Below are 26,522 nucleotides of genomic sequence, written 5' to 3' on the forward strand. Positions count from 1 at the left end.
AGTGTAGTGATACACGCCCTTTGGAATTCCTTCCTGTTAAACATCAGACAGGAGCTGTCTCCAATGTCTTTTTGGTACCTGTTGAAGTTTTTTCCCTTTTCAACAGGCAAATGGGGATATCTTTCTCCTAGTCTGTATTGGATCTGAATTTTTTACATCTGAAATGGTATTGTTATTATTACTATTATTAAAATTTATGTACAGCCCTTCATTCGAAGATCACAGGGTGGTTGACAATTGTTTTGAGGTATGGGAAGTGATTCACAAAGAGAATCAAATATAGAAGCAAACCCTGGTCAAGCGGGCTTCCCTGAAAGTAAGGAATATAAAAGAGGCAAGCACAGCAATACTTACCCAGCCATGCACTCAGAGTCTGGCTCAGCCAAGCCAGCTTGGGTGCATGCTCTCCCTGCAGGGCAAGGCCTGCAGTCTGCAGATTCATCTTGCCCCTGGAGCGGATTGTGGGTCCCCGAAGGGCATGGGCTTGGAAAATTTGCTCCATTTGGGCAGAAATATCCCGCAGGGCACTTCAGGCACTGTTTGACTCCTGGGTGGGGAACAAAAGAAAAAGGCACTGCAATGAAGACAGCACCTACTGTTCTGCTGTTTCCCAAGGAGACCTAGTTTTGGGGAGAATGCTGTGAATCCTGCCAGCAATTCTGAGCCCTGCAGTAAAATGGCTTTCACTTTGTTAAACGTCTTCAAGCTTGCAAAGCAGTAGGGTGCATTTTCAAGACAGCGTAGAAGATAACTGACTGCTCGGTGGCCTTTAACTATTGGATGGGCACACACAGTGCCTGAATCAAAAGGTTGCGGCTTATGGATGCTGTGAAATGTCCCTAAGTCCTCTCTCCTCTCTCTGTAATTCAAGCAGTTGTTCATGGGTACAATCAGGGGAGTGAAGGGATGGATTCTACACACCCCTTCATGGATCAATTAGAGGTAGTTACTCTAAAGGCAGAACTATATGTGTGCATGTTAGCTGATCAGGCTTAACTAATGTGAGGTATAAAGCTGTGATCTTGGGTATTTGGTGAAACAACCACACAATCAAAACATCTCTTTAAGTACACACACACACACACACACACACACACAGGTTCCTTTGTAGTACATTCTGTGGTTCTGCATCAGAATGCCATAAGAGCAGAAGGCAGCAAGTCCAGAACTTCTGGTTTCCCTTTCAAATTAAAAAGTTTTTAGTTTTTGTCCTGCAAAGAAAATAGCCATTAAGGTTTGCTGTAGGGAATGCCTGCTGCAATCTCAAAAGTGCATGCTGGCAAGAGCTCTGTGTAGGGCTTAATCTTAACCCAGAGCTAGCTTCAATGCCATTGTTTGCTCCTCCCCAAAACAACAAGAAGCCAGATACAATTATGCAAGCTAATTTTGTTTGCTTTGCACAATTTGTATAGATTCAGCTTTCCTTGGCACAGAACTTGGATTATCCAGAGTCAGTATTATGATGTTCACCTAATAATCAGGGATGATGGGAATTGTCATTCAGAAAAGACTGGGCATTTGGTGCTAGTTAGAAACTCCTGTATTATAATAATAATAATAATAATAATAATAATAATAATAATAAATTATTAGGGAAAAATTACAAACTGAACATCCCCCAGTTTCTCCAACCTGAAGGCATAGCTCAGATATAAACAATAAAAGCAAAGTTCATACAAGCCCTGAAGTGGAGACAGACTCATACCTGCTAATATTAAAATAAAGGAGAATGCTAACACAACCATATATTACTGAATGCAGCAGGTATGCTTTGTCCTGTCTTTGTTCCTGTGCTGGATGAATGACCACTGGTTTGCCATGAAAGCCTCTCAGGTTTTTGCCCTCTAGCTGCACAAAGATTTGCATCAATTTTGCAGAAAACTCCACGTTCCAAATTACAAAATACTTTTTTTGTACATTTAAATGCTTTGCTTCTCTCCAATTGCTAGCTATCAATATCCTCACAACCATTAATAAGTAACCAATTAAATGTTTTATATAATAGGCACTGGCTTTCTCTATTGAATATACCCAAGAGTGCTATTTCAGGAAGTTGCTGTTTTTTAAACAGATTTTTCCAGTTTTGTTGTTGTTATTATTTCTATAAATATATCATCTCAGAACTAGCAACTTTGGCACAGTCCCACCACATATGCGCGAAGGAACCATGAGCTGCACATCACCTCCAGCAAGCAGGCAAATAGGACTTATCCATTTTACCTATGCTATATAAAGCCCTTCCTTGTGCTCTTGAACAGTGATGCAGAATCAAGAATTAGAGAACCCACCCCATTCCCACCAGCAGGTGGCACGATTGGACTAGCTGAGCTTTAAATATCATCCGTCTGTGGTTTTCGTCCCCCTCATATGAAAGTGGTAAAAAGCAGTCGGGAATTTTGCTCAAAGCTGATCATATGAGAATGAGAAATATTAAACTCAAAGTAAATATACCAGCCTGTGAACACTTGTGGGTATCGGCTGGCTGTTGTCTCTTTGTTAATGTAGTTAAAAGCAAGGACACCTGGGGCTGGGACTTCAGAGAGCCAGGTCTGTGCAAAAAGCCAAGCCCATATTCGTATTCAGAAAGGAGAGCAATGAATGGATTTCACAGACTAGCGATAGACTTGGCGCAAACACTCAGATACCTGCATGAATGACAAATATCCTGAATGGGTGGCGGGTTCCTTGGAACTGTGTGACTTAAACAATGGAGCTGGTGCATGATGGGCACAGACTGGGAGGTTGTCAAGATGAGGGGGAGGGAAAAATAAATAAGGTCTGGCTGGAACTACGCCCCTTCCTAGCCACACATTCGGTGAATGCATTGTCATCGGGCAAGAGGAATTGCCGCCCCCTCCCATAAGTGTAAAACAATGCACCCACACAAGCAACTTTCCATTGTAAAGACTGGCAGCACTTCTAACAGAAGAACTTTGGTAGCTGCCTTATACTAAGGCAGGCTTTCGGTCCAGTTAGCTCAGTATTGCCAACACTGTCTGGCAGAAGCTCTCCAGGGTTTCAGAAGAGGAACATACTCAGCCCTAGCCAAGGGATTGAACCTGGGACATTCTGCAAGCAACGCAGATGATCTATTACTGATCCATGTCTCTTCAGAAAATAAAAGTCTGGCATGGAATAGGCTATGAGTTAAGCTATTGAGGACTTGTTTACAGGCCTTTCCCAACTTGGCCTGGGAGGGTGTGGCTCTCACTGACTCCAGCTACAAAAGCTGAGGCTGCTGAACAGACTCATGGGCTAGGCTACTATTGATGACTACTTTTGCTATGCTGTAATTAAAGAACCTTTTAATGAGGGTGAAAGAGGAGAGCACAAAATACAGTTTGAAGCTCAACATCAAAAAAAACGAAGATCATGGCCACTGGTCCCATCACCTCCTGGCAAATAGAAGGGGAAGAAATGGAGGCAGTGAGAGATTTTACTTTCTTGGGCTCCATGATCACTGCAGATGGTGACAGCAGCCACAAAATTAAAAGACACCTGCTTCTTGGGAGAAAAGCAATGACAAACCTAGACAGCATCTTAAAAAGCAGAGACATCACCTTGCCAACAAAGGTCCGTATAGTTAAAGCTATGGTTTTCCCAGCATGGTTTTCCCAGTATGATGTATGGAAGTGAAAGCTGGACCATAAAGAAGGCTGATCACCGAAGAATTGATGCTTTCGAATTATGGTGCTGGAGGAGACTCTTGAGAGTCCCATGGACTGCAAGAAGATCAAACGTATCCATTCTGAAGGAAATCAGCCCTGAGTGCTCACTGGAAGGACAGGTCCTGAAGCTGAGACCCCAATACTTTGGCCACCTCATGAGAAGAGAAGACTCCCTGGAAAAGACCCTGATGTTGGGAAAGATGGAGGGCACAAGGAGAAGGGGACGACAGAGGACGAGATGGTTGGACAGTGTTCTTGAAGCTACGAACATGAGTTTGACCAAACTGCGGGAGGCAGTGGAAGACAGGAGTGCCTGGTGTGCTCTGGTCCATGGGGTCACGAAGAGTCGGACATGACTAAACGACTAAACAACAACATGCATTCTTTTCACCTTGCACATGGTTTGAACTGTGGATAGGCGGCAAACAAATAAAATTGTGTATGTATGTTATCTACATTTCAGTCACTGTAGTTCGGGAAGAGGAAGTGGAAACCCCTCTCGGCATCCGCCTCAAACTACAGCTGCCAGGATCCTGTGGGGGAAGCCTCCAGGTGCCTGCAAATGGGTTTCCAGATGTTGACGGACTACCCATCATGCTTGGCAGGTGGCCATGGTGGCTTATGCTGATGGGAGCTGAAGTTCAAGGGAATCCAAGCCATGCAAACACATCTGAGGTGTGAAGCAGGACTGGCAAGGGGTGTATGGCCTGGGGAGTGTTCTGAGGACCAGACAGGGAATCCTGGAGATATGCATTTAAACCCTGCCCCTCAAGTCTGTTCCCTACTCCTGTTGTATCTGGAGGGCGTCACCAATATCTAGGCAACACGATGACCATGTATATACACAATAGACAATATTTATAGAATTCCTTCAAACCATAATAAGTACAAAATGAAATCTTTAGTATCAAAATCTTTAAATGAAGCGAGGTACCATACTTTGTAAGATGAAAGACAAGCTGTGAAGCTTTGTGTATTCAGCAAATATAATGTCCAACACTGAACAGTGATTCCAGATATTGACTACTGTTTTGTAGAATTCTTCGTCAGCATGGTGGGAGGATTTGGAATTGCTTCATAAACCCATCTTATTTCGAATGAATGTAAATGAAAATATCAAATGCTGTGGAACAGTGCTTGTGTAATAATGTAGTCACTGCTCTCATTTGGAGGGCAGCAGTTTGGGGATGGCTACCCTAGGTGGATTCATGCAAGAGGTGCCAAAAAACACCTGTTTCAAATCCTGCCAGAGAAACCTAGGAGTCTCGTCAACTGAGATAACAGCTTAGAAGATGGCCTGGGAGTGCTCAGCCAACATCTGCCCCAATGACATCATTCTTATCCATTATCATTCGGTTCCAAAATGGATAGTTTAAACACTAGAATTCCTGGACATCCAATGAAGCTGAATGTTGGGAGATTCTGCAGAGAGAAAAGAAAGCCCTGCACACAGCACATAGTTTAACGATGGAACTCACTCCCATACGAGGCAGTGATAGCCACCAACTTAAGTGGCTTTAAGATTAGACAATTCATGGAGGAGAGGGCTGTTAGCCATGAAGGCTGTGATCTGCCTCCATGGTCAGATGAAGTGATGCTTCTGAATGCCAGTTGCTGGAAGCCACAGGAGGGAAGAGTGCTCCTGTGTCTGAATCCTGCTTGTGGGTTTTCCACAGGTATCTGGGTGGTGACTGTGAGAACAGGACATGGACTAGATTGGACTCCCTTTGGCCTCATCCAGCAGGCTTTTCTTGTCCAAGAGAAGGCATATGAAGCCCCCTCCTGTCAGCTAGATACAGCGGACTCTCCGGATACGAACTTAATTCGTCTCAGGGGGTCTGTACTTACCCCGAAAGTCCATATCCGGAGGCACCACTTCTGTGCACGCACGCAGCGCAATAGAGCGCTTCTGTGCATGCATGTGCAGTAAAACCCAGAAGTATACACTTCAGGGTTTGCCACGTTTGTAACTCGAAATTACGTTACCCAAAGGTAACGTAACCCGAGGTACCACTGTACCATTATTTTCACTGGAAAAAGAACCATATCTCATTCCACTCACTAGCATGGTATGGGAAAGAATATATAATCAAAGACAAATGACAATTAACAAAATAAATGAAGTGTGTGCAGTTTGTGATGCACCACCATCGGATTATTTTTTTTAATTGAGTTTGCCCAATTACTCGTTAATTTGCAAAACTCGTTCGCATTGAACAAGCTTCCCCGCTCATTATAGCATGACTTCTGAAAACTCCACTGAAAGGATAATAACTGATAATCCAGACAGTAAGTGAAAAAAAACCCCTTAAAAATAGAAAGAAGGAAAATAAATTTGAAGGGGGGAAATATCTGCAAGTTGGTTTCAAAACGAAAGAAAACGCAGCAGCCAGTCTGATGAGTCTGGTGTTTTTACATTTTCAATGACAGTGAAATAAAAATGGATGGAAGACACGTCTATGTTGATGTTGTGGAATCCACAAAAGGACCTATCCTGGATCACGATCGTCTATACTTAGATGTTACAAGAATCAAGATCAGGGATCAGCCTAATACTGCCTGACTTCAGCAGGTAGTAGCTGTCTGACCCCTTCATGGATCACTGCCCCTTCATGGATCACTGCCTTGCCGTGGTGAAGGGGCTTGAATAACTCAGAGAAGCTATGAGCTATGCCGTGCAGGGCCACCCAAGATGGACAGGTCATAGTGGGGAGTTTTGACCAAATGTGATCCACCTGGAGCAGGAACCGGCAAGCCACTCCAGTATCCCTGCCAAGAAAACTCCATGGACAAAGACAACAGGCATATAAAAGATAGGACGCTGGAAGATGATCCCCTCAGGTCGGAAGGCGTCCAACATGCTACTGAGGAAGAGCGGAGGACAAGTACAAGTAGATTCAGAGCTGATGAAGCGGCTGGGCCAAAGCCGAAAGGACGCTCAGTTGCGGATATGCCTGGAAGCGAAAGGAAAGTCCAATGCTGTAAAGAAAAATATTGCATAGGAACCTGGAATGTAAGAACCATGAACCTTGGTAAGTTGGATGTGGTCAAAAATGAGATGGCAAGAATAAATATTGACATCCTGGGCATCAGTGAACTAAAATGGACGGGAATGGGCGAATTCAGTTCGGATGACCATCATATCTACTACTGTGGGCAAGAATCCCGTAAAAGAAATGGAGTGGCCCTCATAGTCAACAAAAGAGTGGCAAAAGCTGTACTGGGATGCAATCTCAAAAATAATAGAATGATCTCGATATGAATACAAGGCAGACCTTTTAACATCACAGTAATCCAAGTTTATGCACCAACAAGTGGTGCTGAAGAAACTGAAATTGACCAATTCTATGAAGACTTACAACACCTTATAGAAATGACACCAAAGAAGGATGTTCTTCTCATTATAGGGGATTGGAATGCTAAAGTAGGGAGTCAAGAGATAAAAGGAACAACTGGCAAGTTTGGCCTTGGAGTTCAAAATGAAGCAGGGCAAAGGCTAATAGAGTTCTGCCAAGAGAACAAGCTGGTCATCACAAACACTCTTTTCCAACAACACAAGAGACGACTCTACACATGGACATCACCAGATGGGCAGCATCGAAATCAGATTGATTATATTCTCTGCAGCCAAAGATGGAGAAGCTCTATACAGTCAGCAAAAACAAGACCTGGAGCTGACTGTGGCTCAGATCATCAGCTTCTTATAGCAAAATTCAAGCTTAAACTGAAGAAAGTAGGAAAAACCACTGGGCCGGTAAGATACAATCTAAGAAATATCCCTTATGAATACACAGTGGAAGTGAGGAAAAGGTTTAAGGATTTAGATTTGGTGGACAGAGTGCCTGAAGAACTATGGATGGAGGCTCGTAACATTATACAAGAGGCAGCAACTAAAACCATCCCAATAAAAAGGAAATGCAAGAAAGCAAAGTGGCTGTCCAACGAGGCCTTACAAATAGCGGGGGAGAGAAGGCAAGCAAAATGCGAGGGAGATAGTGAAAGATACAGAAAACTGAATGCAGATTTCCAAAGAATAGCAAGGAGAAACAAGAAGGCCTTCTTAAACGAGCAATGCAAAGAAATAGAGGAAAACAATAGAATGGGAAAAACCAGAGATCTGTTCAAGAAAATTGGAGATATGAAAGGAACATTCCATACAAAGATTACCACAATAAAGTACAAAAGTGGTAAGGACCTAACAGAAGCAGAAGACATCAAGAAGAGGTGGCAAGAATACACAGAGGAACTATACCAGAAAGAAATGGATGTCTTGTATACCCCAGGTAGTGTGGTTGCTGACCTTGAGCCAGACATCCTGGAGAGTGAAGTCAAATGGGCCTTAGAAAGCATTGCTAATAACAAGGCCAGTGGAAGTGATGATATTCCAACTGAACTATTTAAAATTTTAAAAGATGATGCTGTTAAGGTGCTACACTCAATATGCCAGCAAATTTGGAAAACTCAGCAGTGGCCAAATCAGTCTACATCCCAATCCCAAAGAAGGGCAGTGCCAAAGAATGCTCCAACTACCGCACAATTGCACTCATTTCACACGCTAGCAAGGTTATGCTTAAAATTCTACAAGGCAGGCTTAAGCAGTATGTGGACCGAGAACTCCCAGAAGTGCAAGCTGGATTTAGAAGAGGCAGAGGAACCAGGGACCAAATTGCAAACATGCGCTGGATTATGGAGAAAGCTAGAGAGTTCCAGAAAGACATCTACTTCTGCTTCATTGACTATACAAAAGCCTTTGACTGTGTCGACCACAGCAAACTATGGCAAGTTCTTAAAGAAATGGGAGTGCCTGATCACCTCATCTGTCTCCTGAGAAATCTCTATGTGGGACAAGAAGCTACAGTTAGAACTGAATCCCAAGCCGGAATTAAGATCGCCAGAAGAAATATCAACAACCTCAGATATGCAGATGACACAACCCTGATGGCAGAAAGTGAGGAGGAATTAAAGAACCTTTTAATGAGGGTGAAAGAGGAGAGTGCAAAATATGGTCTGAAGCTCAACATCAAAAAAACGAAGATCATGGCCACTGGTCCCATCACCTCCTGGCAAATAGAAGGGTAAGAAATGGAGGCAGTGAGAGATTTTACTTTCTTGGGCTCCATGATCACTGTAGATGGTGACAGCAGCCACAAAATTAAAAGACACCTGCTTCTTGGGAGAAAAGCAATGACAAACCTAGACAGCATCTTAAAAAGCAGAGACATCACCTTGCCAACAAAGGTCCGTATAAGTCAAAGCTGGACCATAAAGAAGGCTGATCACCGAAGAATTGATGCTTTTGAATTATGGTGCTGGAGGAGACTCTTGAGAGTCCCATGGACTGCAAAAAAATCAAACCTCTCCATTCTGAAGGAAATCAGCCCTGAGTGCTCACTGGAAGGACAGATCGTGAAGCTGAGGCTCCAATACTTTGGCCACCTCATGAGAAGAGAAGACTCCCTGGAAAAGACCCTGATGTTGGGAAACATTGAGGGCACAAGGAGAAGGGGACGACAGAGGACAAGATGATTGCATAGTGTTCTCAAAGCTACCAGCATGAGTTTGACCAAACTGCGGGAGGCAGTGGAAGACAGAAGTGCCTGGCGTGCTCTGGTCCATGGGGTCACGAAGAGTCGGACACAACTAAACGACTAAACAACAACAAGCTGTCTGAGGTCTTGGGTAGAGGTCGTTGGCCTCAGGGATTCACCCTGTGACCTCACATAGGCAAAATGAATGGTGTACCACCATGCTACAGCTTGGCCACCCTCCTTTTGTGCCCATTCTCCCTTTCTTGTTTTCCTTTCATGCACAAAAAATCCTGCCCCTTCTGCCACTGGCAGCTGGTGCAAAAAGTCCTCGGTTCAATCCCCAGTATCTCCAGGCAGAGATGACAGAGAACCACATCTAAAACCCTGGAGTTATTGAAAACAACTCCTGGAATCAGCTGTGGAGAACGTGGGGCCTCTGCCCAAGGAAGGCTTAATTATAAATATTCCTGACTTTTGTGAAACTTGAGGACACTTGTTACCTTGCCAACATATATTAGAAAACGATCAAATTAGTTTCTTCCTATGTAGGCATTCTGTTCAGCTCTGTATATACTGAGATGCATAATTTTCTACATCCTGCACTCCTTTAGTTACCAGATAATGATAGTGACCATTTATACTTGCAGTCGCCAATTATCTTACACTGTTGTGCTCGCTGAGTTAAAATCCAACATGACCAGCACACACAAAGCATGTGGGATACATATTCATAAAGATGCCCTCTGCTTCAGAGGAGGCTGTTCATGTAGTCAGTTTCATTTAAAATAGGTTTATTTCAGTTATAGGTGTTATCCATTAAGGCAAATGCTATGACAAAGGCCATTGGCCAAGCTATCAATCTCCTGTCCTAATGGACATCAAGTGTAAGTAAAATAAACCTGTGTTTTAATGGAATGGATTCCATCAGCTACCTAATCTCTCTACAACAGGGTTCCCATGGGAATATGCTGCCATCACAATACGGAGAGGCATGAAAATGTTTGGAGGCAAATGGGATAGAAAGTGGTAAGTCTACCTCCCTGCTTACCTGTTTATCTTCCACTCTGCCAGCTTCTCCGGCATCCGTATTCTAAGCCCCCATCGGATAGACTCCTGAGCTCTGATACTAGCTTGCAACAATAGACTTGCAGGCACAATAGACTTGGAGGCTTCAATGAATCTGACCCAGAAATCCTTCTGGTCCCTCTCAAGACTCACACTTTATCTCCCTGCCTACACTTCAGTGCACCAATTGCTTATGCCTGTCTGTTCAGATGATGGAGAATGTTCACAGTGACCTTGCGCTATTGAAGTATGCATTACACCAACTGAGCCAGGAAACGACTATTTCAGTTGGAAAATCTGGGGACAGAAACTCATTAGGTATGTTAAGAAGAAGCAGAACCATTCCAAACGGAAGTCACACCAGTGTGACAGTGTGCAAAGGCTGCTTTGGGTTACATCCTAAAAGTAATTCACTGCTTTGGGTTACATTAGCTACATTACAGCAGCTAATGACTTTTAGGACTTCTTAAGAGTCAAGGTTCTGTACAATAAGGGTGGCTAAACTGTAGCCTTCCCAATGTTTCTAACCTACAACTCCCATCATCCACAGACAGCATGGACTAGGTGCTCACATTAGTGTTTAAAACCACAAATGACTTGGGTCTGAAATATTTTTAAAAATCCACAACTTTATCCCCATGAGCCTTGCTTGGGTACTAAGATCTGTAGATGGGGCTCTCATGGTGGTCCCACCACCCTTAGTAGAGCAGGGAATGGTGGCCCAGGAGAGTGCTTTCTCTCTGGCACCCCCTAAATTTTGGAGCCCCTACCCCATAGAGGTGTTCGTGTCATCTTCATCGCACAGCTTCTGCAGTCTGCTGAAGATCCACCTCTTTACCTTGGCCTTCAACAGTTAAAGCATTTTGTTTTGGAGGGGACCCACCTCCTTTGCTGAATTTATATAGTTCTGTTCCATTTAGAGTGGTTTTCCTTGTTTTATAATTGCAATAGCTTTATAGGTTTTCATTCTATTACATATTCTATTGTAACAACCTGCCCTGGGGCTTTATGCTGAAGGACAAGTAAGAAATCTTACCAATAAATAAATAAGGAGGTTAGCACCTCTGCTGTAGAAGAACGGTCTATCCCTTCTGCTCTTAGATGTTAATGTTCCTCCTATCAAGCAAGTAATAAAGTTCTGAAATAGCAATTTTGCCTCCTTGAATCATGGGTGCAAATTGTCTTCTATAGTTCTGGCTTACTCGAAGTTCCAGTGGCATCTCAATGAGATTTCAGTGCCTTGGGGCTATCTAGCACCTTTCATGAACCTTCAGTGACTTCCAAGGAAGTTACTACCCAAGTTAACACCTTGTTTTTTTAAAAAAAAACAAAAAACAAAGAAAGGAAACCAATAATTCTCAGAAGTCTCTGTGTACAAATTTCTAGGAAATTTCCTTGGTGTCTAACATGCCTTGCTTTATGCCAGAGGGTAGTAAATAAGCACTATAACTGTCAGCCACTGTAGAAGAGCCTAATTAGTGGTGTGATTTAGAGCTGAAACAGCTTTTCCCATTGTGCAAAACAGAGATAATATAAGGCACGAACCTGAAAAGTATGAAGAAGAGCCATCGCTGGGCCTCGGGAAACGTTCCTTGGGCTCAAAGCTTCCAGCGGGGCATGGAGCTGTCATGAGATCATCAGCACAGAAGTGGCCTGCAAGATGAGAGAAAAATATAAGTAGAACTTGGCTGCTAGATCAAGCCCAATGGTCAAATCTAGTCCAGCACCCTGTTCTCACGTGGCTGATGAGATGCCTCTTCTGGGAAGCCTGCAGGCAGGATCCGGGTGCAACAGTGCTATCCTCACTTGGGTTCCCCAGTAGCTTACATTCAGAGGCAACCACTGCACCTCTTGGGACCCAGCCTACAGGCCCCTCCAATAGCAGGCCCTCTGATAATGACTTCAGGTAAGAGTCATCTCCCCAGTAGACCTCACAAAGAGTCTAGTCACAATCAGGAAACCTCATACTTGGACTTTACCACTTCAATCTGCAAGTGGGGCAGCACACATGCAGATGTTCTGCCATAGGGAAATATCTATCTACCCTTTGGAAATCACTCATTCAAACAATCTTCCCCACCTGCTAACTAAAGGGGTACATGCTTGCATAAGCCAGTTAAGAACTATATTTGGGTGTGATGCACCCAGAAACTAACAATATAAAATCCAAACCCCCAATATCTAAACAATTTTTAAAAGACACATTACAACCAACTTTTAAAAAAGCTGTATTGATTACTATTATTATCATTATAATATATTTATTTATGTCCCGCCTTTTCCTCTGACAGGACTCAGGGTCGCTTACAGATAAATACTTGGTTGTATTCATTACAATATTTACCATAATGAGGATATCGCTAGTAACAACTCTGCTTTTGGATTGCAAAATGTTGATAACAAAAATAGCAATTAAGAAGCCAAAGCAAATTGCTAAAAGCAAGCGGAGCAGCAGATGAAAATCCAAAGCAAATTTGCCAAATAGATTTCAGGCCTGTTGTAATAAGCATGTCTTCAGAAGGCACTGAAAACCCAACAGAAAGGGTCCGTTCTTGAAGCAGGGAGTTATGTAATCCAGGTGTAGCGACAAAGCAGGCCTTCCTTTGAACTACGAAACTTGACTTACTTCTAGTTTCTGTGCATTCCTTCAGACACTGAACACTGACCTGAATTGCACTGTCCACATGGCATCAAATGAAGCCTGTTCACTGGCTCCCCCAAGTACTGTGTGGATAAACAAATCAGTATAATGCCAAAAAAAAGGGGGGGGTCACCTGAAGGGCAGAGCTGGCACTGAAGGGCTCCAGCAGAGCGAGTGGATTCCTGGGCCTGATGCACCTCACCCAGGCCATCTGCAGAGCAGGCACTTCCATTACACTTTGGACTCTCAGTCTGCCTGGGAGTTGGGTCCCAAGAGCCAGGGGGACAGGGGAGGGGCTGAATGGTGCCGGCATGAGGACAAGAATATCCTGAAGGAAAAAGCAAAGTGACAGGATGTGATGTGGTGGACAAGGGATGCATTCTTGTAGCACCTGCTTGATTTCACTGCAGCTGGTGAGATCAGCGAAGGGACAAGATGGTGTCTATGTTGATAGGAATGGTTCAGAACCTGCGGAGAATGGTTGGCTGGCTAAATGCACTATTCCATTCTTCTTAGTTCTCTGACAACATTTGAAAGTTCTTTCTTTCTTTCTTTCTTTCTTTCTTTCTTTCTTTCTTTCTCTCTTTCTCTCTTTCTCTCTCTCTCTCTCTCTCTCTCTCTTTCTCTTTCTCTCTTTCTCTCTTTCTCTCTCTCTTTCTCTCTTTTTCTAGAGCTAATGGGCATAAGATGCCAGATTTATTTAAGATAAAGAATGGTACCACACTCCCCTGAACACCAATAAAATGCACACCCACAGTCTACAGAGCAGTAGGAAACTAAGTGATATCAGAGGTCAAGTCCTCTCCCTGCTCTTCTCCCTAATGATATTGCTTAAAGCGGGAGGTGATGGAGTGAGGAGATATCAGGTCATGACGGCAGTCACTCTTGCAAAGCGTCGATACCTCCACCTTCCCTCAGCAAAGTAGTTGAAAATCATGCTGCTTTGCAACGTTCGAAGTGAAATCAGAATTAATTTGGAATTAACATCCAGGGAGATATTGTTTTCAAAGTAGGGATGGAACAGCTGTTAATTTCTGCTTCTCTCAGTATCTCATTTTCTCTGCTGCAGCACTGCAGAACTAGTGCCTGTCAAGGCCACCAATGGGAACAAAGCTGCCTATTGTGAAGGTCAAGGGAAATGCATGCTCTATGCAAAGCCCACATTCTGTGACTGAACCATGGCACCTCCCCTCCTTCTTAAAGGCTTCCTGTGTAGAGCAAGGTACAGATCCATTTCCTTCTTCACTGTGATGAGGGAAACTGCCCCTGTAGAAATTTTGCCTTCCATGGGGTTCTTAAAAGAGCAGAAATCCCAGATGGGATATGGAAGCTCCATGTTAGGATAATCGAGGGAAAGACCAAAGCTCAGCGGTAGAGAAGAAGCTTAGTGTGCATTAGGCCCTGGCGTCTTGCCATTGATTGGTTCCTCTGGTTATATTAAAGCCATGATGGCATCACAAAATGCATGCATCCTGCTCTTCCCTTCTGTTTGGGGACACTGCACCTTTGCCAAGCTCTAGATCTGACTAGAGAGATCAGTCCTAGAAATGGGGCCATCATTTCCACATGCTCTTCCTCCTTGGCTCCTTCTTATACTCCCTCTTCAAAAGTAGCAACTGTATTCCTAGATGCTTACATACTTCCCAAATGTCCTGACTTCTCCTCCCTTGAACCTCACATTCTGATGACTCAGAAGTTTAAGTTAGCCTCCTGCTGGCCTCCTCAGGGTTATACTGCCCTTCCCTTCCTACACAGGATGCCCAGATATCCCAAAGACATCTCAGCATTTTCCCTAGGTGTGTCTGGGTGTGGTGTCCCCCCTCCCACAAGTTTAACCTCAAGCACCTCTAGCTAAAGCACCTTGGGGTGCAGGATTGGGAAAGACCCCACCACCACTGTTACTGAGAAGTTGGGAAAGCTCCCATCAGTCAGGGCAGCAACCTAGGTTACTAAAGGTTTAGCACAGTATAAGGCAGCTTCCTACAGCCCTACTTTGGACAAGGGCATTTCCATCTCCTATGCCATTCTTCCTTTTATGTGGGTATTTGCAAAGCCTTGCCCAGTTCACAACTTTCTCTTACTCTAGAGCTGGACCACAGGACCAATTACAGCCCCCTCTTCAAAATGTTGAACTCCAGCCAAAACCCATTACACACACACACACACACACACACACACACACACACTTTCATTTATTATATTTCTGTGCCACTTTTGACTCACAAGGTTCATAAGCAAAAAATAACAGTAGCATAATAGAGCATCATAAATACAACATAAATAGTATAGAATAATTAACAAATTATGAGTAAAACAACAACATTCTATAAAACACTATTAACAGAACAACTAAAAAATAAGCTAAACAGCAAACCCACAACAAAAGTCATATAAGATTCACAAAGCATTACAGCACTCATAATATACAAAACAATATTAACAAATTAGCAACCCAAAATAAAACACTGTTGAATTCACACATACTCTCTCCCCACCCCCATGACTCATAATCTTCCACTGAGTTCATCAAAAGACACTACACATAATGCCCATGGCAGTAGCTCTGTTCTGAAGGGTCCTAGGGCTGGATGGTGGGGCAAGGCAGGTGATGATCAGCACAAAGTCTCACTCTGCTCATATATATCTGTGTGAGTTTTAGAAACCTTTTCTAGGCTTTGTTGCTAATATTAAGAAAAGACTGGTTTGCAAATGTTTCATTATGTCAAAAATGGCCAATTTTTGTAGACAAAGACTGTGTCTTGCTCTGCCAGAACCGCTCTGAAATGACAATATTCTGTACCAACCTCTAGAGATTGCCTTGGTGCCAGCACACGTTCTCCTAGCTCCATATTTTGCACAATGAATGCTCCCGGGAGCAGGCTGCTCTCTATTCATTGGACACTAATACCAGAAGCCGAAAGCCTGGAAACCCAAGACCCAATGTTATCTGATTTCCATAACAGTGAATTACAGACCACTGCTGGAAGTGAACCACTAAGGCTTTTCATGAAACATCAATCATTCCATTTTGCCTTTTATCAGTCGACATCAAGGCAGCCAGAATACAGGAACACTTCATTATTTAATTAGGAGGATCCTCATTACGGAGATCAGAATCAAGTTACTGACTACAGTGCCACAGTGGGAGGTACCTGGATGTGCTCATTAAATACTTTGGCTTCCAATGGAGCAACAAGTCATGAAGAAGGGGAGAGCCTGAAACTCCCCAGCAGATGGAACTTTGGGCCTGGAAGGCCATGAAGCAAACAGCTCTGCAAAGCTTTAGCTGCTTTCATCAAGGAGCTGTCCAGTGCTGAAAGCTACCCTGATGTATTGTGACCAAGGATGCTTAAGAAATTTGATCTTCACAAATTTCAAAGCAAATCGACCTGATCAGCCCCTCCTGGACTTAGCATGAGGATTAGAACATAGCTATCTGCCCAACACAATTCTTGGCTCAAAAAAATGCAAGGTAATATGTCCAAAGGTGTACTTTTGAAAGAAAGTTAAGTTTTAAGCTATGCATTTAAAACAGAATGTTTTTATATCAGTGTAAATCAGCTGATTGTTAGCATAGCATTGTGCACAGAAGCCTCAATGGTCAGGTGATCATCAGGGCTTGCAAAGTACAGTGCTAGCAAAGTCCCAATGATCAGCTGATTCTTGGTGCTTGCAAATCACCATGCCAGGGGTCCCATCAGCTGATTGGTGGTGCCTGAAAATATCTTTGTGGCCCAGGCAGACCTTTACCTGCTCCACACTCAGTGTCATAAATGATGTCAGATGTGGTAATGGCTTGGCTAAAATGGTCTCACGAGTCAGATAGGGAGGCCTAGTGGGCTTTACTAGGTCCATGGGCTGGAGAATCCTCACCATCGACACCCTGTGTTTTTCCTTGTCTTAATTTCCATTTTTCCATTACCTCCCTGGAATGCAGGTACCAACCTTACAGCCTTCTCCTACCACCCTATTCCTGTGTGGGAGACAAGTCCTGATATTGCTGGGCATGTGACCCTGGTCTTCGCTGAGCCTTTTCTTCCTTGCCCACCCAGAATTCCCAAGACTGATGCTTTTATAGCTTCACATTTATTATTTCATACTAGAGACAGATAATTTAGAATGGGATAAAAAGCGAAACCGGCAGAAGCTAGAAAGTGTTTCGTCAACTCACCTTGACGAGAGTAAAAAAAAAATAAAAAGCCACTGGTGATGCCTGAAGTGCCGCTGAGTATTTTTACATGCCACCAACCATTCCTAATATGCCTGGCAAGCAGGCAGCACTGAAGCCTTGCAGTTATCTCTGCTGTGCATTTATGGGTTCTAGTTCATACAATTTGCAAAAAAAGAAAACTCCTTTGATTTTGGGTACTTGTTCAGATCACACTACCAGCCTGTTTGCAAGTGCTTTCATATAATTTGGCAGAGAAAGCCTTGCCTATGGGTGCAGTGGAGAAGAATGCAGTCTTAATGTAATATGAATTTCATAGTGTGTGTGTGTATCATCTATCTATCTATCTATCTATCATCTATCTAAAAATAAAAACTCACAAGGGTAAGCCACATGCATTTGCTTCCCACCTTCTCCCCATAAAAAGTGCTTTGGTGATTTTCACAGATAACTCTTCTCCCATCTCCAGAGGGAAATAAATTTCCAGCATGAATTATTTCAGATATTTGATTCCCTTCCAGCCCGATTTTATGCTGAGAGACAGTGTGCAGTGGGAAGCAACCTCTAATTCTGGTTGCTTGTCTTTCTCTGTAATTTTCTGAGCCATTTCAGCCAATTAATCATCTCTAATAACATTCTACGCTTTCATAATTCTCAAAGGCAATTGTTGCTTTTTAAAACAAAGGTCTGAGCTCCCCTCTGCCCATCCTCCTGTCATATTTGGTTCAGTGCTAATGTCACAGTGATGAATTTGCAACACCCCGATCATTCCCACAATGACAGGCTAGCGATATCCTGAGGACGGGATTATCAAGACGTCTCTGGAATATCAAGCAGGGGGAGGTGTGCAGTAGTTAAGAGCAAGGAGCTCTTTAAATGGCTTATGGAGGACAATTGAGAATTCACTTATTTACTGGTGGAGCACATCTAATCTCCCAGGCTTTACTTTCAGCTTTCCTGAAGACTTAAAAAGTTGAGCCTGCCAAGTTGCTTCAAGTCATAGAAATGTAGGGCTGTAAAGGACCTGAAAGTCATTCAGGCAAGCCCTCCCCCATTCAGGTGGGCTGGCCTGACCCACAGATTCTCCCAAGCTGAGGTTATTACAAATCAATAAGTTGAAGTCACACAGAATTCCACTTCAGCATCTGCTGAAGACACACAGAGAGACATGAAACAGACACAAAGACCTTTCCCCCCAAACATTTTTTCCTTACACTGTTAAGAAACTCAAAGCTATTTTACTGGGGAACTCCTGAGATGGACATCAGGAGCTGACTGGGAAAATGAAGCTTCATTTCTTTTTAATTGCAAAGTGCATTAATTGTGCCAAAATCTGGAGCCCCAGATCAAAGCACACAAAGTTATTAATGATTATGGCATGTCAAACCAGGGTGTATTCACACACACTTTTTAAAATGCTCAAGTCCTCATTTTTTCCCTAAACCTCAGGTCTCTCTCTGGGCTGTCAGAAATCACTTTCTCTGAGTCTTTGGCAGAATATGAGAGTCACCATTCATAGAAAAACAACCAGGGACTTTAGCATTTCTGGCTGATTCAGCCTGTCTAAATATTGAATAGCATTTATTGTGTTAACCCATAGACCAAAGCAGAAACCTGCCTAAATATTGTGTGTGTGGCCTCCTATCCAGTCAATGATATAAGGACAAGGCTTTTATCTCATATCACTGCACTTTTTACTATGAAGAAGAAAGGGAAGATTACCTCTTTGTCACACAGTATTGTCTTGCTCTCCTGGGATCAACATGGAGCAAATGAAACCTAATTGCTGCTGAAATATCTTCACGACTCTACTGCCCCCAGACTGTCACTGAGCCACTGCTTTAATAAGAACTATTTCAAGGGTTTGGAAGCAAAAGCAGAGAGTTACTATTGATCCAGGGCCTGTCTGTGTTTTGCATCCAAGGTGGCTCAGAAGAACAGCCTACCTGTTGGACAAGGCTGGCACTCTGGACTTCCTTCCGTAGAGAAAAAGCCAGGGAAACAGGCTCTGCAAAAGGTATGGCTGGGACTGGGCTCGTGGCCACCTGGGCAATGCTGAAGAGAGAAAACAGAGAACAATTTGATGAGGGTGCCTTTCCCCAACACAAAATTATCCATACAACCAAAGCCCAATTGATCCTTAATACACAAACAAAATAAATTTGCAACCAAAAATAGAGTTAAGAGGGACATTAAAAAAACTATGTATGTATGCATGTATGATTACTTATTTGTCGCTACCATACAATTAAAAAGACAGAAAGAAGATACAATATCAAGTTAAAATACATCAAAATATTAGAAAGCATTATTAACTAAAAGTGCTTATACTATATCAACAGAAAAAGGACACATCCTATTCTTCTCATCTAAAAGATGAACACCAATTAGGAGATCAGCTAGCATTAGGTGTGATACTCTATACCTGTATCTCCTGTCCATCGGGGCAGACATATCCTTTGGGGCATTCCTGACACTCCATCTCTCCAGCAGGCGAATACTGACCAGGGATGCACTTTCGCTGTAGACCCATCTGTGAATCACACCGGTAGCCATCTGGACATACCTGGCACCCAGCTCGGGTGCCCAAGCTGATGTAACCATCTGGGCAGGCCTGCCAAGGAAGTTATGAACCATTAAGAGGTGTGCTTTTAAATGGAATGGTGTCCCCAAAGGAGTCACAGAAATGCTGCGTTCCCAATTTGCCATTACTGGAACCAAGATCTTTATGAATAACATTTCACTAGCAGGCAATGTCTGGGTATCTGTGACACAACTCGTGAACAAGCATTTGCCCTTTATAACACCAACACTTTTGCTTCCATTTCATGATCTCTTCTTGCTTCATGTGCCAGATCTTTCGCCAAGCCAGTTTTAAGGTCAAGTTACTTACATATAAAACCTAAACAACTCTGGACCAGGAAACCAAAAGGACTGACCCCCCCCCACCTGCCTGGGAACAGGATAAAGATGAATAAATGGAACCCCAGTTAGCCTTGCCGTGGCTTGATGATGATTGACATGTCATAATGTAGATGTGGGAATTTTCACTGGTAGTGCTGGTGTTATAGAATGCACTCTGTTGACATATACTCTGTATTAGAGAGAAGAGTAAACTCAATGAACTCTTTTTATTTTATTCTGGCAGAAGATGGAAGCAGGGGTGTTTTGTGGGAGCTTACTTGGCACCAGGAATATTTAAGAGGGAAAGAAAGAAAGTCAAAAGCAGAAGAACGGCTGTTCACATTTTGCAGTGCCCAAGATGTTAAGAAACAACCCAAACACATGAGAAACAATCCCATAATATTCTTTTGGGCTCATGTCAGTTACGAGCAGCTGATGCAAGAGTAATTTCTCTTAAATAGCACTGCAGAGATGTGTTAATCACAGGATCTGGGAACACGCCCCATGTTTTGCCTGGCAGAGGGAGAACAACTGAACATATTATTTTAATTCAGAACATCTAATGATGGGGATTTTGATACCCGGATGATGAAAGTTGCATTTTTTAACTTAGAAACTGCTATCTTCTATGCCAAGTACATTTAGATGGGAGGCAAGGATGGATCTCGACAGGAGCCTGCGTTACCAGCCCCTGGGTTTACAACAGCCTCCAGCTGGCTCTATATGCTTTGAAGATGGCCCTCACAATCTATAGAGCCTCATTCCAGGAATGTCTAGGCCTTTCAGCACTGCCACTTCACATAGTTGCTCCCTCATGTTAGCTGCAATATTCAGCAGAGCACTATCCCAGCTGACAGGTTTTACTTTGTGCTCTACCTGCCCCCCAACCCATGATAAACTGCATGAGATCTGTCTCCCGCTCTGCTCCTGAGTACACTGTGGGCTCCTCAACACACATGGGGGGGGGGAGAGTGAAAGAGAGAGAGATTGCAGCATTTAAATTTTATTTCAAAAATCAGCTGCTAAATATTTAACTGACCAATTGTGTCACAGATAACTCAGTTCTGCCCTCCTAAAATAAAGCCTGACTACGGCCATGGTGGGTAGGACTCCCTGCCTTATTGTTTGAAGAAACAAGAAGGATTCAGCAATTGAGCACCCTCTGAGTATGAACAGAAACCCCATTTTAGCTACTGACTCTCTCCATACTCTCCTCTTTCCCGTCCTGTTTCATTTACCTGGCAGGATGCAATATCTTCCTGAGCTGTAAGTTGATTATAGGTTCCTATGGGGCATAAGCGTGGAGCTATCTTTCCTCCTGGGCAGCTGCAAAGCAAAGCAACAAAAGTTTGAGTACAGCTGACCTTTGGCTCCTTGTGAGTTTCCCACAGCAAGGGCTAACCCTCAGCTGAACCTCAATTAGACCTAATAGGCTGACTCTCATACTATCACCCTATGGTGGGACTCAAAGTGAAGGTTTTCTTCCAGTTCACTCACAGGAATGTAGCTTTTTAGGCTCAGTAGGTAGTTTTAACTAAAGTACACATTTTTTGCAAACCATCTCCCCTGATATAATGTATTTTGTATGTTACTTTCACCGATACATACATTTTTATGCACGCTTTAACTTTGCATGTGCATTTTGGCAAACACTGGTTGCAGAACTGCAGCAGAAAATTTAGGTAAGTGAGAATTTCAAAGGATAGCTGTGTTCTGGGTCGCATATTGTTTCAGACAGTGTGGCTTTGATATATTTGGCTTTAAAGGCATACTAAATCAAATTTCTCCTCCATCCCCATGATCTGCAAAATCTTCCAAGGTCCTTCTTTCTAATACTTTCATCCCATTCTAAATCCATCCTTCACCCAATGCTGAAATATTGTCCCTTACTATCCTGCTTCTCCTCTGTCCCCTCCCCCCTCCCTTTATGGATTCCCCAATAATGAATTGTACTTTGTATGGACCTCGGGGCTGAGCCCTACTTCCTTTTCCTTTTTGCCTGGAAACCTCTGTAAAGTGCCACCTCCCTACTAGCCTCTTCTGAGCACAGAAACAAACAGAAGCTTCTCTGGGATCCCTTTATGCATTTCTAGTTTCATTGTGTAACACACACACAAACACACAAAATCACTGGCCTAAGGTGCTCCCTTACAAGAATCCAACAGGGCACTCGAGGCAGTTGCCAGAGGTGTGGTAGTATCCTTTTGAGCAGTTAATGAGGCACCGACTCTTACAGATTATATCTTCATCGCTCATTGAAAGAGAGAGAGCTCCTGCAAGAAAGAAGAAAATGGTCCCTGGAGATGGCAAGCACAGCAGAGCCAGGATACTAGATCTAGCTTCCTAACAGAAATTGTCTGAAGGCATGTGAGGCCACCACGTTGCTAAAGCTAAGCAAGTCTGGATCAGTACCTGGATTGGAGAGGAACTGGGGACCACATCTATCTGTCTGTCTGTCTATTGCTTTTATAGTCCATCATTCCTCCAAAGATCTCAAGGTGGGCTACATCGTTCTTCTCCTCCCCATTTTATCCTCCCAACAACACTGTGAGGTTGGTTAAGCTGAGAGTGAGTGACTGACCCAAAGTTACCCAGTGACAGAGTGAGCATTTGAACCCTGGTCTCCCAGATCCTAGTTGTTGTTGTTTAGTTGTTTAGTCATGTCCGACTCTTCGTGACCCCATGGACCAGAGCACGCCAGGCACTTCTGTCTTCCACTGCCTCCCGCAGTTTGGTCAGACTCATGTTTGTAGCTTCGAAGACACTATCCAACCATCTTGTCCTCTGTCGTCCCCTTCTCCTTGTGCCCTCCATCTTTCCCAACATCAGGGTCTTTTCCAGGGAGTCTTCTCTTCTCATGAGGTGGCCAAAGTATTGGAGCCTCAGCTTCACGATCTGTCCTTCCAGTGAGCACTCCCAGATCCTAGTATAACACTCTAACCAGTACACCCCATTGGCTCTCACATGTACGCTGTCTCGGGTTTCATGATGGAGGAAAGGCAGGATATAAATGCAATAAATAATAAATAAATTGCCCCTCTTTTTCTTCGAGGAGCTCAAGGTGGTTTACATGGTTCTCACTCTCCTCATTTAATCCCCACAACAACCTTGTGTAGTAGTTTAGGGTGTCAGGCAGTGAGCAGCCCAAGGTCACCCAGTGAGTTTCATGGCTTAGTGGGGATTTGAACACTTGTCTCCCAGGTCTTAGTCTGGCCCTGGATGCCACAATCCTCTCAGTTCAGAAGGTCAGAAGAACGGTTTTACAACTCAATGTCTGGAAGACATGGCCTGGGAGATCTACCAGCAATCCTAGCAATGGGGAGGTTTGCAGTGTGGCTTCTGGAAAGGCACTCAACAAATGTCCAGTGGCAGTTTTATCACATCCCAGGACACAACCTTGCTATCAAGGAAAGATTCTGGAGCTGGTCACAAATCCAGCTCTGCCTAACAGAAGAGCAGAAGCCAACCTGAGAATCCAGAAATATGGCTCCCTTCGGGGGGGAAACTGACACCTGCTTCCAAGAGACTTCAATGCAACTTCAATAATAATAATAATAATAATAATAATAATAATAATAATAATTTATTTATACACCACCCATCTGGCTAGGTTTCCCCAGCCAGCTTCCAACAAAATATTAAAATACAATAGTCTGTTAAACATTAAAAGCTTCCCTAAACAGGGCTGCCTTCAGATGTCTTCTAAAAGTCTGGTAGTTGTTTATCTCTTTGACATCTGATGGGAGAGTGTTCCACAGGGCGGGTGCCACTACTGAGAAGGCCCTCTGCCTGGTTCCCTGTAACTTGGCTTCTCGCAGCGGGGGAACTGCCAGAAGGCCCTTGGCACTGGACCTCAGTGTCCAGGCAGAGTGATAGGGGTGGAGACGCTCCTTCAGGTATACTGGACCTTTCCCTTTGGGCAAAATGAAGATAATCATACCGCAAGATCCTTTGTAACAAAAACAAACAAACACCATTTTTGAAAGGGTGGAATTCATGAATCAACAGTTTGTATTAGGAAATGGGCCTCCTGAACCCAAGGTCTAAAGATTTTAGTGTGAGCACTTGACACTAAAATAATTCTTTTCTGTGTCCTGACATCATTTCCAAAGCTCAGCCAGTGAGAGCCTATTAGTTTCAATCTAACGAAGGTCTAGCCCACGATCCCTTTGTAACTGTGCCTGGTGCTATGCCTTTTGGAGGACTTGACTCTCGGCACATGTATTCATTATTTGCTTATTAGGCAAGCTGCCCGACAAATGGTGGAGATGTTTGATGCCAGCAGCATGGGCCAGATTGTTCTTTCAGAAATGGACTTCTCCCTTTCAAACATGCAAGCAGAAGAGAGCAGAGCAAAAAGGGGCAGGATTGTTCCACTGCCAGAAATTTACTAAGCATGCACAGAAATTCAGGCTACATGTACACCATACATTTAAAGGGCATTTAAAGCACACCCCACCCAAAGAATCCTGGGAAGTGTAATCCCTGAGTCATAATTGCAAGCACCCTTAACAAACTACAGTTCCCAGGCTTTTGGGGGGGGGGGAGATGCACTTTTAAGACATAGTAGGCTTATCCATACTGTGTAAGGAAGGGGCAGGGATAACAGAAGCATCTCACTATTTAAACATACTGAACAAGAGAAAATGCATTGAATGAAAACAAATTTGCCAAAAGATGGGTGATTTTTATTTCCTTCTTGAATTACAATGTAAAACTGTATTCATTGTTCCCCCTTTTAAACTTTATGATTAATGAGTATGCACTACGTTTATCTTCTGAATTATTATTTTTTAAAAATCTCTATTTTTAAAACAACAGCCACCACCAAAAATGCCAACAAGCCATGTAAAAGATTCTTGACTCGGGGTCTTGTCCAGGCTTAAGGAACGAAGGACAGAATGTTCCCTCAAATCTTCTTTTTTTTTAAAAAAAGAAACAAAACGAAAACAAAGACTGCATATGCACACAGTATATTTACAGCACACTTCAACTCTTCCCCATCCTGGGAATTGTAGTTTGTTAAGGGTGCTGGAAGCTACAGCTTTACTATGGGTAAACTACACCTCCCAGGATTTTTTTGGGGAGTGCTTTAATTGTATGGTGCATATGCAGCAATTTAGGTGACAGTGATGAAGGAGGGAATGAACACATTAAGAAAAATTAAACATACCTCTTGAGAAGAAAGCAAGGGCATAAAACCAAAGGAACCAGCTCCAAAGTTCAGCCATCAGATCCAGGGAAAGCTGGCTCTGCCTGGCATGGGAGAAACCCAAAACCCATGTAAAAAACTGCCAAGTTCTCTTGCTGCCCCAGCAACTGATGTTTCCTTTGCCGGAGCCAAACGTGTAACCAAATCTCTCCTGGGTAATCACTTTCCAAAAGAGCCTGAAGTGAAATGAACACCGAGCAGCGGAAAAAGATGACAGTCCCCCCCTCCCGAGGTCAACGTTGTAAGGATGACCCCAGAATTCAAAAAGGCACAGCAGAGGCACTGGCAAAACACTGGCATTTTAAAAGCAGCCCCAAATTGTGACAGCCCTGTGGATTGTTTTAAATTCCCAATGTGATCAGCTGCTAAATTAGGCAAAGCCACAGAATTCAGGCCTGCTAAAGGCTATCGGGTAGTTGTCAACTCAGTTTTACTCAGAGTAAACCTATTGAAATAAATGGGCCTAATGTAGCCATGTTGATCAATTTCAATGGGCCTACTCTGAGCAAAGATTTATTGAATAATGCTCATTTTCCACAACTGCAACAATTAAAGCTCCATGTTCAGAAGCAGTGTATATCTGACTAAGGCAGGGTCGGCACATCCATCATGTCCTTCCTGTGAGCTCCCCCTGGCACAGCCAGCTTGCTGGAATTGCACTGGAGGCAGAGAGCTAGGTAGGATGGCCAGAGGCAAGGGTGGACTGCACTCCTGTATATTAAAGTAGCATATAGAATAGTGATTCCCAAACTTTTGTGGACCACTGCTCCCTTGGTTCCATATATTCATCCCCAGAGCCCCTTACCCTATAAAAAGCATTATTCCAAATAGGAGTTTGCACCACACACTAAAGAAGATAAGTACACAATAAAATTTAAAACAGTAATGATTAATTGTATATTTATTCAAAATTAAAACTATTTAGTTTAATTAGTTCAATAAAATTGATAAACTTTATCCAGTGATACCAGCTTTCAAAGTGTGGTAGTCATCGACACCTCCAGGGCTCCTCTGCCCCCCCTTACCTCTTGGCACCCCCCAAAGTAGTGTCCCCCCAGAGGCCAATACTGCCCATTTTGGGAACTATGGATATGGAATATAAAATTTGTGCAGATAGGTGGTTGGAGGTCATTAACACTGGTAGGGTGGAAAGCAAGAAGACCAACAGAGCCAGTGACAGGCTGAACTATTCCCTGACTTGTTATAAGTAGACAGGCAGATGAGAGTTGACTGAGCTTTGTGGAACACATCGCCCTAATGGACCAGACTCCAGTGGCGTAGCGTGGGTTGTCAGCACCCGGGGCAAGGCAAGTAATTTGCGCCCCCTAACCCGTGG

General features: G+C 43.4%; 1 protein-coding gene across 1 annotated transcript in view; it reads right to left on the reverse strand.

The window, feature by feature from the left end:
• The window catches only part of LOC309331065 (uncharacterized protein), a 136,438-nt gene extending 110,242 nt beyond the window's left edge, over positions 1-26,196 (reverse strand). The window contains exons 1-8 of the mRNA XM_081843048.1: positions 25,148-26,196; positions 22,127-22,247; positions 21,213-21,300; positions 19,496-19,684; positions 19,017-19,125; positions 13,036-13,230; positions 11,807-11,914; positions 355-547 (exon numbers count right to left, since the gene is read on the reverse strand). Coding sequence (XP_081699174.1) covers positions 355-547; positions 11,807-11,914; positions 13,036-13,230; positions 19,017-19,125; positions 19,496-19,684; positions 21,213-21,300; positions 22,127-22,247; positions 25,148-25,205 — 1,061 coding nt within the window. The 5' untranslated portion in view covers positions 25,206-26,196. The remainder of the gene's footprint in view (positions 1-354; positions 548-11,806; positions 11,915-13,035; positions 13,231-19,016; positions 19,126-19,495; positions 19,685-21,212; positions 21,301-22,126; positions 22,248-25,147) is intronic.
• Positions 26,197-26,522: the final 326 nt, after the last annotated feature.

This window comes from Podarcis erhardii, assembly GCF_964252035.2.
Source record: "Podarcis erhardii genome assembly, chromosome: 16".
NCBI classification, from domain to species: domain Eukaryota; kingdom Metazoa; phylum Chordata; class Lepidosauria; order Squamata; family Lacertidae; genus Podarcis; species Podarcis erhardii.